Source organism: Saccostrea cucullata, unplaced genomic scaffold, assembly GCF_032062105.1.
Source record: "Saccostrea cucullata isolate Sc308-1 unplaced genomic scaffold, CSIRO_AGI_Scuc_v1 ctg4779, whole genome shotgun sequence".
In the NCBI taxonomy this organism is placed as follows: domain Eukaryota; kingdom Metazoa; phylum Mollusca; class Bivalvia; order Ostreida; family Ostreidae; genus Saccostrea; species Saccostrea cuccullata.
Window position 1 is genome coordinate 21,643 of NW_026930690.1, and position 21,799 is coordinate 43,441.

Genomic DNA, 21,799 nt, shown 5'->3' on the forward strand with positions numbered 1-21,799 from the left:
TGGCAACCGGAACCACATGTTTTTCCATCATTTCTAAACCGCTGGAAACTCTGCTGTCCAGAAATTTTGTGGAAAAAGTGCTGATATAATCAAATGTAACTGTCCTCTTTGATTTTAAAACAATTTCTTTTAATATATGACAGTTAAAAAGTTTATTCTATGTTGTTTCTAATTCTGTTTGGCTCACGGTACAATTAAATATCGAGGAAATTCGGTTTCTCCTGCTAAAGAGTTTAAAAAACTGCACTTATCGTTAATTCTCCTTTTTTTCTTCAAATTTATCCTCTGAGTAATGAAACCTCATTGAAATATGAACTAAGTATCATTGTAATTAAATTTTTAATTATATAACTTTAAACTATCTAAGTATTCTAAATGTATTGTATTACAATTGGTGTGCATGATATTTGGCGAAAATTAATTTTTAAACAAGTTAGCGTAAATTTGATTTAGCATTATATGAATGTGCTAGATGTAACGTATGATATACAAGACATTTAGTGGTGTACTTGATTTAGTGGACTCTGCGTTCCACTAAAATCGCTAAATAGAATACATTGCTGTACGTAATATGTTTACAGGATTTTTTTATAGAGATGGACCTATCCTTCAACATGAAAACAGTAACAAAATAACTGTCAGAATAACAATTAGCTGCAGAACTGTAGCTCTCTGCTTGATAAAATTCGGACAGATAAAGCAGAGAGCTACAGATCCAATAGCTGCAATAATGTAGCCCTCTCCGATTTTTTTTAATCTGATGTTTTATGGAGAGGGCTACAATTCCATAGCATCTCCGTAATGGTGCAAATATTTTTTTTTAATAGGAGCGACTGCAGGCAAAATAAATTATTTTTACATTTAACTTACTTCTAATAAGACGAAATTTTTATTCACTGTCAACAACAGACCCCGTTAAATGCGAAAAACTTGTAAAATAACTCTGCATGTTTCCTGGTAGTTTACTTCAGCAGCTATGACAGTTCACGCGTGACGTAATGAAACTTTCGCTTGAAATTTAGAACAACTGAATAAAGCAATTATCGGTGTTTAAAAATGATTGTGCTGAATTTCATCACAAAAACATAGGTATATAAAACCATTTCAAGTGTTATTTTTATGCAAGCAGCGTTATTTATGCTTAAAATAAGGGAATTCCAAAAAGATCCGCTCCTATAGAACCTAAATTCTCATTGGCTGTCCCAAAATACAATCTATCAAGGTCAGTAAACATGGCGGATAAATTCGAGTTGTGATGTTGACATACACGAAAAATAAGCGATATAGGGATCGTTCTGTATATTTTTGCATTGATTTACGTCTTGGATGACTACTTATTTGGAGTCAAGGTAAGAGATGTAAATAAAATAGCCATTTACTGATAATTTAAGCCGAAATCCGTGCGGGAGCGAATCACACCCGCAGCTGCACCATTATGGAGATCCTAAGGAGTTGTAGCCCTCTCCCAAAAAAAAAAAAAAAAAAAAAAAAAAAAAAGGGAGAGGGCTACATTATTGCAGCTACAGATCCAAGTGTTGTGAAAACCTTCGATATATGCCGACGATTTTTTATTGCTCACTATGGGTATTTTTTCGTGTATTTTATACTTTCCCCAGCTTTGAAAATAATTTTAAATGGTATTTAATAATTAACCATACATTTGACTTCAATTCCTGATCATTTACTTACCTTTCAATGCTAGAAAATGGCTGTTCGTGGTTATTGATGTCGAAATGGAATTCTTTTAAACCGACATTAAAAACTATGTACAGGACTCAGACTGTTTTGGACCGTTAAAAGGTAAACAAAGTATTAGATATAGGAGTTTAATATATGAATTATTATAGGATACCATTCTAAAAGCCAGAGAAAGCTTAAACTACATGAAATAAATACCTAAAGTAGCGACAAAAAATTGTTGGTGTAAATCGGTTTTTACAACGCTTGGATCTGTAGCTCTCTGCTTTATCTGTCCGAATTTTCTCAAGCAGAGAGCTACAGTTCTGCATGCTAAATAACAATATAACATATCTGCTTCATATAGCTTTTTTGGTCATTCAGCATGGTTATAGGCTATTGAAATTTTTGTTTGAAGAATGGCAGAAGAAGCTGAACCAGATGAGAAGAGAATTTTGGCTCAGTTCAAAAGTGAAAGTGGAGATGTTACAGGAAATGCATTTGATTTACCTTTAAACATCACAACAGAAAAACTGCAGATGATCTGTAATGCATTGTTAACAAATGTAAGTTATCATTTAAAGTAAAAAGATTCATGATATATGCCACGTCGTCCATTTCACTGAGTGTATTCATCTTTCTTTTTTCTAATTTCAGGAAGACCCTATCCCTTACTCTTTCTTTGTTAATGATGTTGAAGTAACTGACAGCCTGGTGAAGGCACTGGATGATAAAGCCCTAGAGAACACAGAACAGGTCCTGGACATAGTTTACCTTCCCCAGGCTATATTTAGAGTGAGGGCCGTAACAAGGTGTACTAGTACCATCCCTGGACATGCAGAGGCTGTCATTTCTGTATCATTCAGTCCTGATGGACGGTAGGAAATGTTTACCTGTATTTACAGGCATTTATTTACTTGTATTACTCAAGATTTATTCATTGATATACTGTACATTGGCAAATAATTACAAAGGTTACAATTTTAGAAGAAGTTGGATAGGTCAAAAGGACACAATGCAATATTTTATTATTAAAATTTCTGGTTTCATCCTACTTTATATTTCAGGTATTTGGCTAGCGGTTCGGGAGATACAACTGTTCGCTTCTGGGATGTACAGACAGAAACACCTCACCATACTTGCAAAGGTTGGATAATTATTTATCAAAGTACCTCAACTAATATTTTTAAATACAATTACTCTTTGAATATAATCATTATATTCACATTTGCATAAAGTAAGTTCTGGATATCATCCTTACAGGTCATAAACACTGGGTGTTATGCATAGCATGGTCACCTGATGGAAAGAAGCTAGCCTCAGGTTGTAAAAATAGTCAAGTAAGTTTTACTGAAAAAAAGTGGTACTTTGGAAGACTTTTTGGCTTTTTTCATTTCAAAGAAAAGTTCCTTTACCCTTCGATAAGTGAAACAACTCTTATTATGATACATGTGTATTATTTTTGTTCGTTTATGAAATTGTTGATGAAAAAAGACAGTTTCTTTCAAATTCTGCCCAGCTGGAATGGGTGCAGTTTAATTATGAATTAGAAAATCATGAGCATGAAGGCAAATTTTTAATGAGTGAGCAGAGGAATGATTAACATTGAAATGTATTTGTTTAAGATATACTGCTTCACATTTTGGTGGAATAGAGAACTAATTTTTTGTTTGGGGGGATTGAAAGAACAACTCCATATATTTACCTTGAGTATATTGTGTATATTGTTTTGATAAGTTGTGTGTTTGTGTATTTTAAACATAAGTATTGACTATGTTGTAGATTTGTATATGGGACCCAAATTCAGGCCAACAGAAAGGAAAAACTGTAACAGGACATAAACAGTGGATAACCTGGTTGTCATGGAAACCTTTCCATTTGTAAGATCGTCATTTGTAAACATCACATGTATTAATTTCTTTAATCCATGCTTCCTTTTTGGCTTTTTTATTCCTTCATTTTATTTTCTAAGAATGAATTAACAGTTTTATGCTGAATTAAAACAATTTGATTCGCTGTTATCAAACTCTATTGAAAATTTGCTTATCTTTATTTTTCAGAGATCCAGAATGCAGATTCCTTGCAAGCAGTTCTAAAGTAAGTTTTTAAAAAATTCTGAACAGATAAAAATCTGCAAAAAATATTCTCGATTTATTAAAAATGAATCAAATCACCATTTTTTTTTTTTTTTTTTTTACAAAACAACATTGTTTCAAAAGTATATCACAGTTGAACAAAAGTTATTTCAATTTTCTTTCATTTTATGTATCATTGTTAAATAAAAAATGGCTTACAGATTTATTACAATAAAATAAATCTTGATTTTATGAAAAAAAAATTCTGTGAAACTTCATACACCCCAAATGTTCTGTACTGTATACATTCCTTGTTTGTAGGATGGTACTATAAAGATCTGGGACACGCTCCTGAGTCAGTGTCACATTACCCTGTCGGGGCACCTGCAGTCAGTGACCTGTATCAAATGGGGAGGGACTGACCTCATTTACTCCGCCTCCCAGGACAGGACGATCAAAGTGTGGAGGGCAGAAGATGTAAGTGTGTTCTTCATCATTTGTAAAGTCCCATCTTGTAACTATTTTGAGGTGATAAAGGGAGATATAGGGAAGATATGTTTACTTATTTTTACTGTTTCCTTTTTAGCTCCCTGACTTGAAGCTCAAGTGAGCTTTTTTGAATCATTTGTTCATCTGTCTGTCTGTAAATGTTTCACATTTTTGACATATTCGTAAGAATCACTGGGCCAATCAAAACCAAACTTGGTACAAAGGATCTTTGAATAAAGGGATTCCAACTTATTTCAATGAAGGACCATGCTGGCCCTCTTTGAAGGGAAGATAATTAAGAAAAGGCAAAAATAGGTTGCATCTTTAGATAAATCTTATTCACAAGATCCACAGGATTGTAAAAAAATAAAAATAAGTCTTTGGAGGTAGGGTGGGGCCAAAATAGGGGATCAAGGTTTTATATCCTTATATTTTGAAATTCTTCCTTCTTCCTCTAACAAATCACTGGATCATAAAAGATGGAGCTCATGTTCTATCTACCTTATAGCCTCATAAATGAAGCTCTCTGCTTTAGAAAATTCAGACAGATAAAGCAGAGAGCTGTAAATCCAAGGGTTGTAAAAGCCTTCAGTTATGCCACCATTTTTTTGGTCGCTCACGGTAGGGAAGTTTTATACAGTTAATTCTCGATAAACCGCCACCTTTTGTAATTTAGAAATCATGGCGGTATAACGAATTTGGCGATGGATTGAATTTCCTATTGTTTGGGAAACAAGAAGTAGAGTCACTGTTCTTAGAAATACCGTTTAGCGTTTCTATTCTTATTATTACATATACATATAAAAACATATTTCTAAATTTGAAAATACTTCAAGTAATTCTTTTATGTACAATTTTGCTTTAAAAAAATGTGCAGTTATGAAATAAAGACAAGTACATTTGTATGCATGTAAATATGCATGTCTGATATTGAAAAAAAAAATGCTGGGTCCATCGTCGTAATATATTGCCAATAGTACATAAAATGAATTATTGAATAAATTAATTGTTTATGGCATCATTGTTAATAAAACGTTCACAATTTATACTGTATAATTATTTTTTAAGCAAATTTTGCATTGTTTAACGGCCGCTTTTGTGGCGAAGCTGTGTCTAAATAATTTTTAGTTCACCTGAGCCGAAGGCTGAAGTGAGCTTTTCTGATCACATTTTGTCCGTCTGTCTATCTGTTTGTCTAGCTGTTTGTCCATCTGTCTGTAAACTTTTCACATTTTCGACTTCTTCTCAAGAACCGCCAGGCCAATTTCAACCAAACTTGCCACAAAGCATCCTTGGGTGAACGGTATTCAAGTTTGTTCAAATGAAGGGCCACGCCCTCATTCAAGGGGAGATAATTGGGAATTAATGAAAATTTGGTGACATGTTTTAAAAATCTTTTTCTCAAGAACCACTGTGCCAGGAAAGATGAAACTTATTTGGAAACATCCTCAGGTAGTGTAGATTCAAAATTATTCAAGTCATAACCCCTGGGGGTAGGGCGGGGCCACAATGGCCGACCAAAGTTTTACATAGAAATATATAGGAAAATTCTTTAAATATCTTCTTCTCAAGAATAGCAAAGCCATAATTGTTCATATCTATGTGGAAGCATCCTCAGGTAGTGTAGATTCAATTTTGTTCAAATCATGACCCCAGGGGGTAGGGTGGGGCCAAAATGGCCGATCAAAATTTTACATAGGAATATATAGGAAAAATCTTTTAAAATCTTCTTCTGAAGAACCATTGGGCCAGGAAAGATGAAACTCATGTGGAATCGTCCTCAGGTAGTGTAGATCCAATTTTTTTTAAATCATGACCCCCGGTGGTAGGGTGGGGCCAAAATGGCAAAGTTTTACATAGAATTATATAGAAAAATTCTTTAAAAATCTTCTTCTCAAGAATAACAAAGCCATAATTAATAGTATTTATATGGATAGTATTTATATGGAAGCATCCTCAGGTAGTGTAGATTCTAGTTTGTTTAAATCATGACCCCCGGGGGTAGGGCAGGGCCACAATGGCTGACCAAAGTTTTTCATAGAAATATATAGGAAAATTCTTTAAAAATCTTTATTCTCAAAGCCATAATTGATCATATTTATATGGAAGCACCCTTAGGTTGTGTAGATTCAAGTTTGTTCAAATCATGACCCCCGGCGGTAGGGCAGGGCCAAAATGGCAGACCAAAGTTTTACATAGAGATATAGAGGAAAATTCTTTAAAAAATCTTCTCAAGAATAGAAAAGCTATAATTGATCATATTTATAATGAAGCATCCTTAGGTAGTGTAGATTCAAGTTTGTTCAAATCATGACCCCCGGTGGTAGGGCGTGGACAAAATGGCTGACCAAAGTTTTACATAGAAATATATAGGAAAATTCTTTTAAAAATCTTCTTCTCAAGAATAGAAAAGCTATAATTGATCATATTTATAATGAAGCATCCTCAGATAATTTAGATTCAAGTGATTTCAAATCATGACCCCCGGGATAGGGCAGGGCCACAATGGCCGATCAAAGTTTTACATAGAGTGACATATATAGGAAAATTCTTAAAAATCATCTTCTCAAGAATAGCAAAACCATGATTGGTCATGGGACTACTTTTGGATTTAAACTTTTCAAAAATAAACCAATTTCTACTTTTTCCTAGCCACAGTGCTCAGGTGAGCGATGTCACCGATTGGACCGTGGGCCTCTTGTTACTGAAAATTGAGTCATATTTTGTCATCTTTTAAACATAGACGATTAGACAGATATCTTTAATTCCAAATCCAAAGAAGTGTTTATGCAATGTTTTCCATTGAATTTAATTTGCAATATGTACAATTTGTTCAGTATAATGTTCAATAGAAGGAACACTATTCAGGATATGCATTTCAGTGCTGGAAATCACAAATTGAAGTTTTATAATTATGTACAACTGATAGAATTATAATCACTTTAGATACTTGTACACTGTCAGTGTGTTGGTTGTATATTGTCCCACACAGAGATTGTTCTCATCATCCACACACACACTAAGGGGAAGGGGTAGTCCTTGTTGTTGTGTGAGAAATAGAGACAAGAACTGACCGTCCTGATCAAGGAGGTGAACAGTTTGACTGTATCCATCACACACCAGAATGTGACTGAGGACATCAGTACAGATTCCAAAGGGACTGAACCTTGACCCCTGACCTGTGTAAGAGAACCTGTGTTGTCCTGATTTATTCACCACCACTACTCCTTTGTGATAGTCTGATGTACATATATCTCCATTGATGTTTTCTGTGATGTACTGTGGTCTACTATACAGTTCCTGTCCTTTGTTATCCCTCTGTATGTTCTGTAGTTCTTTCCATGTCTTGTTGTACCTGGTGACTTTAGCCTTTCCAATCTTTATCATCCCCACCAGTAAGTCCCCGTTGATGTCCTTTCCAATCTTTATCATCCCCACCAGTAAGTCCCCGTTGATGTGGGAGGAGTGTATGCTGAGTGGTGACCAGTCTCCAGTTTTAATGAATTCAGTGATATTCTTATCCTGTGTAATCCTATTGATGACATTCTTGTCTTGGTCTGTAAAGATCAGATCCCCATTCTGTGTGACTGTGTGGTAACCTTCATCTCTACCCCTGGTTTTTATCTTCTGTATCACATTCCCCTGTAGATCTGTTTGGACAAGATTACCCCACCTGTCACTGATCCAGAGTCTGTCTGATTGATCTAGAGATACATGGCATACACCATCAACACCTGGTGGATTGAACTCCCTGACCTTGGTGACAGAGGAAGATAGAGACAATGTTTGTTTCTTGTCAGATTTCACGTCTTTATCTTGTTCACTTGTAGATTTTATTGATGTAGAAAAAGAAACAGTTTCCATGGCCTTTACTCTTCTTAATGTTTCCTTTCTATTTGTTTCAGTTATCTTCCCTAGTAATTTAGCAACATCTTTTTTGCTGTATTGAGCAGAGGAAAATTCTGGTTTGACAGGTTTTGTGGTTTCTGGTATGGGTTTTATTTGTAAGTTCTCTGGAAGTTGAGTTGTGAAGTTAGTAAGTTTAGTAGAGGACAGGTAACTCTGGAACTCTTTAAAAAGGTCACTGAGATAGGCAATATAATCATCAAATGTCTTCTCTTGGCTCTTTAATTTCTCCAATAATGACTTCTCTATTTGGTGTAATTCTTCCATATTTTCTGAGAGGACTGTGTCCACCATGTTTTTGAGAGACTCGGCTTCAGCCTTCATGGATGTCCGTATGCTGTCCATGATCTGTGTAACTTCTGTGGCATCTTCCCGAACTTCTCTCCGTAAATCCTCTGATGTAGGAACAAAGTAATTATGGATTTTAGAGAGTTCCTTTTGGCATAATTTAAACTTATCTGTGTAGATAGTTTCTAAATCAGTAAAACGATGCCCCTGGTGTTCTTGCATTGTAGCACACTTTGAACATAAAGGGATATTGCATTCCTTGCAGAAAATATCAATATCTTTCGTGGGATGGATCTTGCATTTCTGCACAGGAAGTTGTCGTTTCCGTAGTTGATAAAGGACTACCTCATGGTTGTTATTTTCTGAAATCTTCAGATGTTGGTCTCTGCATTGTGTACACATCTGTTGATGACAGGAATTGCAGTAGAATTCACAATTTCTCTCACAATCTTCAACACCACACTCTAGAAAGTGTTGAGGGGTGTCTGGAATTTTCGGTTTGGAAAGTGCCATCTAAAATTAACATTACAAAGTTTGTTACATGCATGTGGATTTCAAAATTGTAAAAGTTTTACATATTGAATTTAATTGTTTAAGTTAAATTTAAATCAATTTCAGAGAACAATATATACATGTATTTTATTAAGTCAGACTGAGAAGGAATGCCCCATAAAGGTGTAAAGTTTGTAAATTCTTCTGTTGTATTAAATCTTAGATTATCTTTAACAAATAGGACTTGAGTCAGCAAAATGCCCCTTTTCAGAAAAATATAAATTTCCTGTGTGCAGGCATCCCAGATACTTACTTTTGAAACAAATTACCTCTAAATGTATGTATCGATCTTCTTTGGAATGTCGGAGTGAGATTTTAGTCGAGACTTAGACGAGATCTGTTATTTACTTCCCGGTTGGAGATAAATTTAAATCTCCCAGGTACAACTGTACTTAAGTACCGAATGAGTAATATTGTTGAATATAATTTATAAGTATATGTTATTACAGGGGAAAATGTTAGAAAGTAAACGAATTTATTTTACATAATTATCCAAGTTTTGTTATAAAATGTAAATAAATATGTTTATTTGTTAGCTCTTATGAGCCCAAAAAAGTAGTGGTTGCTAAAAATTTCTTCTCAAAAACCACTGTCTTGCAAACTTATACACAAGGATTAGGATATGTTGAAGATTCATCTTTAAATAAATCTTATTCACAAGAACCACTAGATTTAAAAATAAAAATAAAGTCTTGATTTAAAATTTCCTGAGGTACTGTAAATTTCAAGCATAGTATTTGGAGGTAGGGTGGAGTCAAAATAGGGGATCAAGATTTTATATCCTTATTTTTTGTAATTCTTCCTTCCTCCTCTAACAAATCACTGGACCATAAAAGATGGAGCTCATGTTCTAGCTACCTTATAGCCTCAGAAATGTAGCTCTCTGCTTTAGAAAATTCAGACAGATAAAGCAGAGAGCTGTAAATCAAAGGTTTGTAAAAGCCTTCGATTTATGTCACCATTTTTTTGGTTGCTCACAGTAGGGAAGTTTTATACAATTAATTCTTGATAAACCGCCACCTTTTGTAATTTAGAAATCATGGCGTTATAACAAATTTGGCAATGGATTGAATTTCCTATTGTTTAGGAAACAAGAAGTAGAGTTACTGTTCTTAGAAATTCCGTTTAGCGTTTCTATTCTTATTATTACATGTACATATAAAAACATATTTCTAAATTTGAAAATACTTTAAGTAATTTTTTTATGTACAATTTTGCTTTTAAAAAATGTGCAGTTATGAAATAAAGACAAGTACTTGTGTATGCATGTAAATCTGCACGTCTAATATTGAAAAAAAAAATGCTGGGTCGATTGTCGTAATATATTGCTGATAGTACGTAAAATAAATTATTGAATAAATGAATTGTTTATGGCATAATTGTTAATAAAACGTTCACAATTTATACCATATAATTATTTTTTAAGCAAATTTTGCATTGTTTAAAGCAGAGATCATCAAAAAAATATCGTTATCGGCGTTCTTAAACAACGGTCGCTTTCATGGCGAAGCTGTGACTAAATAATTTTTAGTTCACCTAAGCCGAAGGCTCAAGTGAGCTTTTCTGATCACATTTTGTCCTTTTGTCTGTCTAGCTGTCTGTCCATCTGTCTAGCTGTCTGTCCGTCTGTCTAGCTGTCCGTCTGTCTGTAAACTTTTCACATTTTTGACTTCTTCTCTAGTTCAGCCAAAATGGCAGACCAAATTTTTAAATAGAAATATATAGGAAAATTCTTTAAAAATGGTCTTTTCAAGAATAGCAAAGCCATAATTGATCGTATTTATATGGAAGCATCCTCAGGTAGTGTAGATTCAAGTTTGTTCAAATCATGGTACTGAAGGGTAGGGCGGGGCCACAATGGCTGACCAAAGTTTTACATAGAAATATATACTGGTAGGAAAATTCTTTAAAAAATCTTCTTCTCAAGAATAGAAAAGCTATAATTGATCATATTTATAATGAAGCATCCTTAAGTAGTGTAGATTCAAGTTTGTTCAAGTCATGGCCCCCAGGGGAAGGCGGGCCCACAATGGCCAACCAAAGTTTTACATAGAAATATATAGGAAAATTCTTTAAAAATCTTCTTCTCAAGAATAGCAAAGCCAAAATTGATCATATTTATATGGAAGCATCTTCAGGTAGTGTAGATTCAAGTTTGTTCAAGTCATGACCCTGGGGGTAGGGCAGGGCCACAGTGGCCGATCAAAGATTACATAGACATAGTATATAGGAAAAATCTTAAAAGTCATCTTCTCAAGAATAGCAAAATCATGATTGGTCATGGGACTACTTTTGGATTTAAACTTTTCAATAATAAACCAATTTCTACTTTTTCTTAGCCACAGTGCTCAGGTGAGTGATGTCACCGATGTGGCTCATGGGCCTCTTGTTACTGAAAATTGAGTCATATTTTGTCATCATTTAAACATAGAAGATTAGACAGATATCTTTTAATTCCAAATCCAAAGAAGTGTTTATGCAATGTTTACCATTGAATTTAATTTGCAGTATGTACAATTTGTTCAATATAATGTTCAATAAAAGGAACACTATTCAGGATATGCATTTCGGTGCTGGAAATCACAAACTGAAGTTTTATAATTATGTACAATGGATAGAATTATAATCACTTTAGATACTTGTAAACAGTCAGTTTTTTTGAGACTTGTCCCACACAGAGATTGTTCTCATCATCCACACACACACTAAGGGGATACTCTACCCCTTGTTGTGGTGTGAGTAAAAGAGACAAGAACTGACCATCCTGATCAAGGAGGTGAACACTGTTACTTATAATGCATCCATCACACACAAGGATGTGACCGAGGACATCAGTACAGATTCCATAGGGACTGAACCCTGACTCCTGAAAATTCTTAAAAAGATCTTCTTCTGAAGAATAGAATAGCTATAATTTATCATAATTAAAATGAAGCATCCTCAGGTAGTGTACGTTCAAGTTTGTTCAAATCATGGCCGCCGGGGGTAGGCAGGGCCACAATGGCCGGCCAAAGTTTTACATAGAAATATAAAGGAAAATTCTTTAAAAATCTTCTTCTCAAGAATAGCAAAGCCATAATTGATCATATTTATATGGAAGCATCCTCAGGTAGTGTAGATTCAAGTTTGTTCAAATAATGACCCTGGGGGTAGGGCAGGGCCACAATGGACGATCAAAGTTTTACATAGACATATATAAGAAAATTCTTAAAAATCATCTTCTCAAGAATAGCAAAATCATGATTGGTATTGGGACTACTTTTGGATTTATAAACCAATTTGAATATTTCTACTTTTTCCTAGCCAAAGTGCTCAGGTGAGGGATGTCACCGATGTGGCCCATGGGCCTCTTGTTACTGAAAATTGAGTCATATTTTGTCATCATTTAAACATAAAAGATTAGACAGATATCTTTTAATTTTCATATTAAGGAAAATTACACTGAATGTAAATATTAATTTTTAGTTCACCTGAGCCGAAGGCTCAAGTGAGCTTTTCTGATCACATTTTGTTCGGTGTGTTTGTCTGTCCGTCCGTCTGTCTAGCTGTCTGTCTGTCTGTAAACTTTTCACATTTTCGACTTCTTCTCAAGAACCCCTGGGCCAATTTCAACTAAACTTGCCACAAAGCATCCTTGGGTAAACGGGATTCAAGTTTGTTCAAATGAAGGACCACGCCTTCATTCAAGGGGAGATAATTGGGAATTAATGAAAATTTGGTGACATGTTTTTAGCTCACCTGAGCCGAAGGCTCAAGTGAGCTTTTCTGATCACATTATGTCCATTGTCCGTCTGTCTGTCCATAAACTGTTCACATTTTCGACTTCTTCTCAAGAACCACTGGGCCAATTTTGACTAAACTTGGTACAAAGCATCCTTGGGTAAAGGGCAATTTAAATTGTTAAAATGAAGGGCCAAGTCTCTTCAAAATGGGAGATAATTAAGAAAAGACAAAAATAGGGTGGGGTCATTAAAAAATCTTCTTCTCAAGAACCAGTGGGCCAGAAAAGCTTAAACTAATGTGGAAGCATCCTGGGGTAGTGTAGATTCTAAATTGTTCAAATCATGACCCCCAGGGGTTGGGCAGGGCCACAATAGGTAATCAAATTTTTACATAGAAATATAGAGGAGAAATCTTTGAAAATCTTCTCAAGAACCACTGGGCTAGAAAAGTTGAAACTTATTTGGAAGCATCCTTGGGTAGTGTAGATTCTAAATTATTCAAATAATGACCCTGGTGATAGGGTGGGGCCACAATGGGGATTCAAAATTTTACATAGAAATATACTGGAAAAATCTTTGAAAATCTTCTTCTCAAGAACCACTGGGCCAGAAAAGCTCAAAACTTATGTGGAAGCATCCTTGGGTAGTGTAGATAACAAATTGTCTAAATTATGATCAGTGGGGTAGGGTGGGGTCACAATATGTATTACAAGGAGGAAAACTAGTATTAAAGAACAGAATAGTCAAAGCTTCTCAGGTGAGCGATGTGGCCCATGGGCCTCTTGTAAAAATCTCTTCTCAAGAACCACTATGCCAGGAAAGATGAAACTTACGGGGAAAGATCCTCAGGTAGTGTAAATTCAAGTCTGTTCAAATCATGACCCCATGGCTTGACCAGAGTTTAACATAGAGATATATAGGAACATTCTTTAAAAATCTTCTTCTCAAGAATAGCAAAGCCATAATTGATCATATTTATATGGAAGCATCCTCAGGTAGTGTAGATTCAAGTTTGTTCAAATCATGACCCAGGGGTAGGGAGGGGTCACAATGGCAGACCAAAGTTTACATAGAAATATATAGGAAATTTTTTTAAAAATCATCTTCTCAAGAATAACAAAACCATGATTGGTCATGGGACTACTTTTGGATTTAAACTTTTCAATAATCAGGGCTCTCACACCACTTTTTGGGACTGGGGCCGGGGCCGTTCAATTGTGGAAAATTATCGTCATTTTGGAAAAAGTTGGATAACCAAAATTCATTTTAAGGGGGCCAACTATAGTTTCCATTGCGCAATATTTCGCGCATCAAAGTAAAACGAAGCCTATTTACTGTTTTAATGCAACTTTTTTTGCTTAATTATTAAAATTAAACAAAATTAAGAAATAATAGGTATAAAAATATAATTACAATTTGATATAACTGATTTTTTAACCGATTTTGCAACTGATAGGTAGGTTGACGTCGTTACAGTGTGTTTTTGACGTTATGATAATCTGTAGCTCTTAAAGAAAGAGATAATAAAAATATCATTAAAGAAAAAGTAATAAACATATGCTCTTGAAATTTAAAACATGGTAATTTGAGAATATCTCCAATATTTTACTATGTTTTCATGTGAATCCATTGTGTTCTTCATATTTTGTAATACTCTATAAAAATAGTAAACTTTGCTAATTTTTTGCATTTTGAGATGCCCCCTCTGGTAACAAGACGGTAGAATTTTTCTTACATATATTGTATAATATAGTATAACTCATCAAATATTATAGTTTGAACAAAATGTCTATTGTAGTATTTGTATAATTTGCTTTAAAGTGCTAAAAATTGGCATTTTCCTATACAATCCTATAGTAAATGTACCTGTATTTTGAGACGGTCCCACAAAAATACCTGGACGGTAGATTTCCTCCAAACTTTGCATGTACACTGAAGTTAATGTAAGTTATATATAGTATAAAAATGAAGAGTTTCGCTATTGTAGTTTTCACACAATAAAACTATAGTCGGCCCCCTTAAAAAATCCTCAAATTTTGCTTTTCTAGCAAATTATCAATTAACTCTGGTTTTGAATAAACATTTAAATAGGACAAACATGGGTACGTAGGCTATTTATGAAAGTACATTAGCTTTGTCATTACTATCTTTGAGTGTTGATATTGCTGTTATATGTCTTTCTGAGTGACAGTTGCTAGTCACATAGTTCCGAATTTCCTCCATCACATGGACAATGTTGCTTACCAATACAGCGTGAGACTGAAAATGCCGAAGCGTGGGTATGTTTCTAGGTGCAGCTTACTAATGTTTAAATGAAATATCTATATTTGAAACCAAAATGATGTTTTTTGTCGAAACTACATGACAAGATACTCTGCACTCATAGTTAGTACACATTTTTGTAAAAACAATAACCTGGTTCCCCGAACCAGTTTACGAATGCATTTGGCGTGAACTAATAAAATAGTAGTGTCACTTTCATTTGCAAGTGTGTTTTGTATGGTTTCTTTTTGCGATTAAGTTTCATGGACTTTTATTTTTTAATGAATATTTGCTATGGAAATTGGGAAATTTACACCTTTCTTTTGGGAAAAAAGGTACCTTTTTAGCTCACCTGAGCCGAAGGCTCAAGTAAGCTTTTCTGATCAAAATTTGTCCGTCATCTGTCGTCGTCGTTGTCGTCAGGATAAACTTTTCACATTTTCATCTTCTTCTCAAGAACCACTGGGCCAATTTGAACCAAACTTGCCACAAAGTATCCTTAGGTAAAGGGGATTCAAGTTTGTTCAAATGAAGGGCCACGCCCTTTTCCAAGGGGAGATAATTATGAACTAGTGAAAAATTAATGGCATTTTTCAAAAATCTTCTCAGGAACCAATGGGCCAGGAAAGATGAAACTCATGTGGAATCATCCTAAGGTAGTGTAGATTCAAGTTTGTTCAAATCATGACCCCAGGGGCTAGGGTAGGGATAAAATGGCCGACCAAAGTTTTACATAGGAATATATTGGAAAACTCTTTAAAAATCTTTTTCTCAAGAACCACTGTGCCAGGAAAGAAGAAACTCATGTGGAGTCATCATCAGGTAGTGTAGATTCAATTTTGTTCAAATCATGACCCCCGGGGCAAGGGTGGGGCCAAAATGGCCGATCAAAGTTTTACATAGGAATATATTGGAAAACTCTTTATAAATCTTCTTCTCAAGAAGCAATGGGCCAGGAAAGATGAAACTCATGTGGAATCATCCTCAGGTAATGTAGATTCAAATTTGTTCAAATCATGACCCCCAGGGCTAGGGTGGGGCAAAATGGCTGATCAAAGTTTTACATTGGAATATATAGGAAAGACATTTAAAAATCTTCTCAAGAACCATTGAGACAGGAAAGATGAAACTCATGTAAAATTATCCTCAGGAAGTGAAGATTCAAGTTTGTTCAAATTATGACCCCCGGGACCAGGGTGGGGCCAAAATGGCCGACCCAAGTTTTACATATATATAGGGAAACCTTTTTAAATCTCCTTTTCAAGTATTCAAAGCCATGATTAGTGATATTTATATGGAATCAACCTCAGGTAGTGTAGATTCTAGTTTGTTCAAATCATGAACCCCCGGGGGTTAAAATTCAAGCCCCCCCCCTCTTCAGTAAACTTTTAGTTCTGATCTGATATGTGCTCTTTCCTAGCCGATGTGCTCAGGTGAGTGCTGTGGCCCCTGGGCCTCTTGTTTGCATTGGGAAGGGGGCCGAATATTGGCCCCAGATTTAGAGAATCGAGAGCCCTGAAATAAACCAATTTCTACTTTTTCCTAGCCACAGTGCTTAGGTGAGTGATGTGGCCCATGGGCCTTTTGTTACTGAAAATTGAGTTATCAGAGTTCTTGAAATCTTTTTTCCACTGTCAGTCATTTGGACTGACTGCCACAGGAAGTTTGTCGGTCCAGACAGATTTTTATCAGTCCAACAAAATAAAACATAATTTTAAGAAGATTAAAACTGTATTTGAAAAATTTTATTATCATTAAATTTGGCACCCTCCGTCATATACACACTGCATACTTCATGCGAATTTGATCATCGTATAACAAATTTTGTTGAATTCTCGTGGGAGGTCAATTTTTTTCACAAGTTTTTAATCTAGTTCGATTTTTCTCACCTGGCTAATACCTTATCGCCGTCAAAAACTTGTTAAAACAATTAATCAATCATAGTTTGGTATTTGCGTTCATCGAAGAAGCCATTACGAGATATTGAAAAGTGTTTAACAGATTATGATCGGTCGATTATAGGGAATTCGTACGAAATTTAGTCGGATTTTCGCAAGATGCTTTCTCAACATCTACCAGTCATTTGGACTGACACAGAACATAAAGTGATCGCTCCTTGGTTGTTTTTATCGGTCTTGCCGACAGGACCGAAAGATTTCAAGAACTCTGAGTCATATTTTGTCATCATTTAAACATAAAAGATTAGACAGATATCTTTTAATTCCAAATCCAAAGAAGTGTTTATGCAATGTTTACTATTGAATTTAATTGCAGTATGTACAATTTGTTCAGTATAATGTTCAACAGAAGGAACACTATTCAGGATATGCATTTTGGTGCTGGAAATCACAAATTGAAGTTTTATAATTATGTACAACTGATAGAATTATAATCACTTTAGATACTTGTACACTGTCAGTGTGTTAGTGCGACCTTGTCCCACACAGAGATTGTTCTCATCATCTACACACACACTACGGGGATTGCGTAACCCTTGTTGTTGTATGAGTAATAGAGACAAGAACCGACCGTCCTGATCAAGGAGGTGAACAGTGTTACTGTCACTAGCACACACCAGGATGTGACCGAGGACATCAGTACAGATTCCAAAGGAATGGAACCCTGATTTCTGACCTGTGTAGGAGAACCTGTGTTGTCCTGATTTTTTCACCACCACTACTCCATTAAAATAGTCTGATGTACAGATATCTCCATTGATGTTTTCTATGATGTAGTGTGGTATACCATACAGTTCCTGTCCTTTGTTATCCCTCTGTATGTTCTGTAGTTCTTTTCCTGTCTTGTTGTACCTGGTGACTTTACCTTCTTTACCCTTCACCCTCCCCACCAGTAAGTCCCCGTTGATGTGGGAGGAGTGTATGCTGAGTGGTGACCAGTCTCCAGTTTTAATGAATTCAGTGATATTCTTATCCTGTGTAATCCTATTGATGACATTCTTGTCTTGGTCTGTAAAGATCAGATCCCTGTCCTGTGTCACTGTGTGGTAACCTTCACGTCCACCACTGGTTTTTATCTTCTGTGTCACATTCCCTTGTAGATCTGTTTGGACAAGATTACCCCAACTGTCACTGATCCAGAGTCTGTCTGATTGATCTTGTGATACATGGCATACATTATCAACATCTGGTACATTGAACTCCCTGACCTTGGTGACAGAGGCAGATAGAGACAGTGTTTGTATCTTGTCATATTTCACATCTTTATCTTGTTCACGTGTAGATTTTATTGATGTAGAAAAAGAAACAGTTTCCATTGGCTTTACTCTTCTTAATGTTTCCTTTCTGTTTATTTCAGTTATCTTCCCTAGTAATTTAGCAACATCTTTTTTGCTGTATTGAGCAGAGGAAAATTCTGGTTTGACAGGTTTTGTGGTTTCTGGTATGGATTTTATTTCTAAGTTGTCAGGAAGTTGAGTTGTGAAGTTAGTGAGCTCAGTAGAGGACAGGTAACTCTGGAACTCTTTAACAATATTACTGAGATAGGCAATATAATCATCAAATGTCTTCTCTTGGCACTTTAATTTTTCCAATAATGACTTCTCTATTTGGTTTAATTCTTCCATATTTTCTGAGAGCACTGTGTCCACCATGTTTTTGAGAGACTCGGCTTCAGCCTTCATGGATGTCCGTATGCTGTCCATGATCTGTTTAAGCTCCGTGGCATCTTCCCGAACTTCTCTCAGTAAATCCTGTGACGTGGGAACAAAGTAATTATGGATTTTAGAGAGTTCCTTTTGGCATAATTTAAAATTATCTGTGTAGATAGTTTCTAAATCAGTAAAACAATGCCCCTGATGTTCTTGCATTGTAGCACACTTTGAACATAAAGGGATATTGCATTCCTTGCAGAGAATGTCTATATCTTTAGTGGGATGGATCTTGCATTTCTGCACAGGAAGTTGTCGTTTCCGTAGTTGATAAAGGACTACCTCATGGTTCTCATTTTCTGAAATCTTCAGATGTTGGTCTCTGCATTGTTTACACATCTGTTGATGACAGGAATTGCAGTAGAATTCACAATTTCTCTCACAATCTTCAACACCACACTCTAGAAAGTGTTGAGGGGTGTCTGGAATTTTCGGTTTGGAAAGTGCCATCTAAAATTAACATTACAAAGTTTGTTACATGCATGTGGATTTCAAAATTGTAACAGTTTTACATGTTGAATTTAATTGTTTAAGTTAAACTAAAATCAATTTCAGATTATAATAAATGCATGTATTTTATTAAGTCTGACTGAGAAGGAATGCCCCATGAAGGTGCAAAGTTTGTAAATTCTTCTGTTGTATTAAATCTTAGATAATCATTAACAAATAGGACTTGAGTAAGCAAAATGCCCCTTTTCAGAAAAATATAAAGGACAAGATAGGGTAAGATCAGTATTTTGCCCCCGATTTTGGGTGTCTTTCTGAATGATCCAATAGTTTATCCATAAAGAGTGGTTGTCACCCCTGCCACAAAATGGGTACTGGTTCTAAGATTTAGAATGCACAGAGGTCACAGTGAGGTTAGGAAATAGGTCAATTTTCGAAATTTCTCATTTTCATGCAAATTTTCATTGAATTTACAGCACATTTTGTTTTGGAAAACATAGAGAACATGCTTGCCTATCTACCAAAGAAACACGCACGCTAACCCTCGATTCCCGCCTACATTTAGAACCATCAAATTCAATATGAAAAGCAATTTGGTCATAAAATCTTTATTTAATACAAAGAACAGTTCAATGGTAATTGATAAATCGTCTTAATACCAGCGCTAAACAGTAAATTTTCCATAATTCCAGCTCTTGAAAAAAGGGGGGTATACGATATTTTTCATTGAAATCGGAGTTTCAAGCATCACCGTATTTTGAAATACTCTTGGATATGATTAAATGTTCCTTATATCTTTTCTTATGTTTTAGGCAAATAAATAAAACATAAATATATTATTTTTCAGTTGTATATCGCTTTAAAATTGGTGGAAAATAAGTATTTTTATCGTTATTTGTCAATAAACATATGTTCCCCCCCGTGTCACACAAAAAGCTTTGGTATGAACTTGTGAAATACGATTCCATATAACCTGTAAAAAAAAAATTTTTGTGACACGGGGGGAAAGATGATTTCCAAAATATTTTCCATTGATTTCTATAGTGAAAAACACAAGTTTTACCAAAATTTTAGAGTTATCTCTCTTTGTTTTCCCAAATAAGTCATGTTTTATGAAAATTTATATAATTATCTATAAAAAATATTAAAAATTCATCAAATATGTTAACATTTGAAAATTGACTTGGAGGTAGGCGGGAGAACAATACTATCGTTCGCAGTTCTTTATATATTTTATACACTAATATCAGATGCAGTTTTTGTGTAAAAATCTCTGATAGGCAAGCTTGTGCTCTATATTTTCCAAAGAGAAAAGTATCTCAAATATGATGAAATTCCACCAGAATTGAGTAAATTCTGGAAAATATCCTACTTCTGCACCCTTTAGTGACTTCCATGAAAGCTTTGAATCTAAATTATTACTTGTTTTAAAGTAAGCATCATTTTAACTTCTTAACTACAAACTATCAAATTTTACCAGTGTTCCAATTTTTACATCAAATAAGGGGACGGATTCAGCCGTTACCCTATCTTGTCCTTTCCTGTGTGCAGGCATCCCAGATACTTACTTTCGAAACAAATGACCTCTTAATGTATATATCTTCTTTGGAATGTCCGAGTGAGATTTTAGTCGAGACTTAGACAAGATCTGTTATTCTTTTCCTGGTTGGAGATCTCCCAAGTACAACTGTACTTAAGTACCGGATGAATAATATTGTTGAATATAATTTACAATTATATGTTATCACTATATATCAGGAAAAACGCTCTTGGGAAATCATGGCGGTATTGTGAAAATGGCGATGAATCAAATGGCGATAATTCGAGAATTGACTGTATCTCTCTGTATCAGAAAACTTTTTTAAAATTTCATATGGATAAAATTATGTGTGTAAAAAAAAGAATATTGATAAAAATACTAATTTATTCTTGAATTTTCATAGTTCCTCCACCAATCCATCTCTCTAAAAAAAAATCTTTCTATGAACTAGTTAGAACTTTTCTCTTTTCAGGGTGTTTTATGTAGAACATTGCAAGGTCATGGTCACTGGGTTAACATCCTGGCACTTAGTACTGACTATGTCATGAGGACGGGGGCATTTGATCCAGCTAATGCAAAAATAGTACCAGCTGACATACAAGAATCAGGTGAGAGGTTACCTTATACCTGTAGTCCCATTTTTATACATCTAATTTACATGTAGCATTGTGCTGCACATAGAGTTATCCCCCCTCACCCTTTTTACTGTGATATACAGAACAGGCACTCTGAGAGTATTGCATAAGCAATACATGTCCCCTATTGGGTTCCCCTTTTTTATCTCACCTGAGTCGAAGGCTCAAGTGAGCTTATTTGATCACGTTGTCTGTTGTTCGTCTGTCTGTCTAGCTGTCTATCCATCTGTCTGTAAACTTTTCACATTTTCGACTTCTTCTCTCTTTATTGCATTTGCCACATTTTGAATTATGACAAAGTCTGACAATAAATGTAGAAAGGGATGACAATATCTCTCTTTACACATTACAGTGATCGCAAACTGATATAACACTTAATCCAAGCATCTAAAACCGGAGCTTCACGATACTTTAGTCTCCATAAAACAGAGGTATTTTTCAACTTCATCAGAAGATTTTGCATCGGTATTGGAAATATATTCTTTTATTCATTAAATTTTTTTTTTAAATCCCTTATATTTGAAAGGTGTTCAACAATA

General features: G+C 35.0%; 3 protein-coding genes across 3 annotated transcripts; 1 reads left to right on the forward strand and 2 right to left on the reverse strand.

Moving 5' to 3' along the window:
• Nucleotides 1–10: 10 nt before the first annotated feature.
• On the forward strand, nt 11–21,240 carry LOC134229615 (notchless protein homolog 1-like; the record flags this gene model as incomplete). Its single annotated transcript, XM_062711363.1, has 9 exons — nt 11–95; nt 2,096–2,243; nt 2,335–2,555; nt 2,745–2,824; nt 2,941–3,017; nt 3,460–3,557; nt 3,738–3,774; nt 4,074–4,229; nt 21,098–21,240. Coding segments are annotated over exons 2-9 (959 nt in total), but the record flags the coding sequence as incomplete, so codon positions are not given.
• On the reverse strand, nt 7,000–9,323 carry LOC134229616 (E3 ubiquitin-protein ligase TRIM71-like). The gene is made up of 2 exons (XM_062711364.1): nt 9,241–9,323; nt 7,000–8,948 (listed from the first exon to the last, which is right to left on the reverse strand). The coding sequence occupies exon 2, from the start codon at nt 8,946–8,948 to the stop codon at nt 7,179–7,181; it is 1,770 nt and encodes a 589-aa protein (XP_062567348.1). The 5' UTR covers nt 9,241–9,323; the 3' UTR covers nt 7,000–7,178.
• On the reverse strand, nt 17,283–20,709 carry LOC134229617 (uncharacterized). The gene is made up of 2 exons (XM_062711365.1): nt 20,654–20,709; nt 17,283–19,088 (listed from the first exon to the last, which is right to left on the reverse strand). Exon 2 carries the CDS (start codon nt 19,086–19,088, stop codon nt 17,364–17,366), a length of 1,725 nt encoding a protein of 574 aa, XP_062567349.1. The 5' UTR covers nt 20,654–20,709; the 3' UTR covers nt 17,283–17,363.
• Nucleotides 21,241–21,799: the final 559 nt, after the last annotated feature.

Coding starts and splice junctions, on each gene's coding strand:
- LOC134229616 (XM_062711364.1), bottom strand. CDS start 8,948: ATGGCACTTTCCAAACCGAAAATTCCAGACACCCCTCAACACTTTCTA.
- LOC134229617 (XM_062711365.1), bottom strand. CDS start 19,088: ATGGCACTTTCCAAACCGAAAATTCCAGACACCCCTCAACACTTTCTA.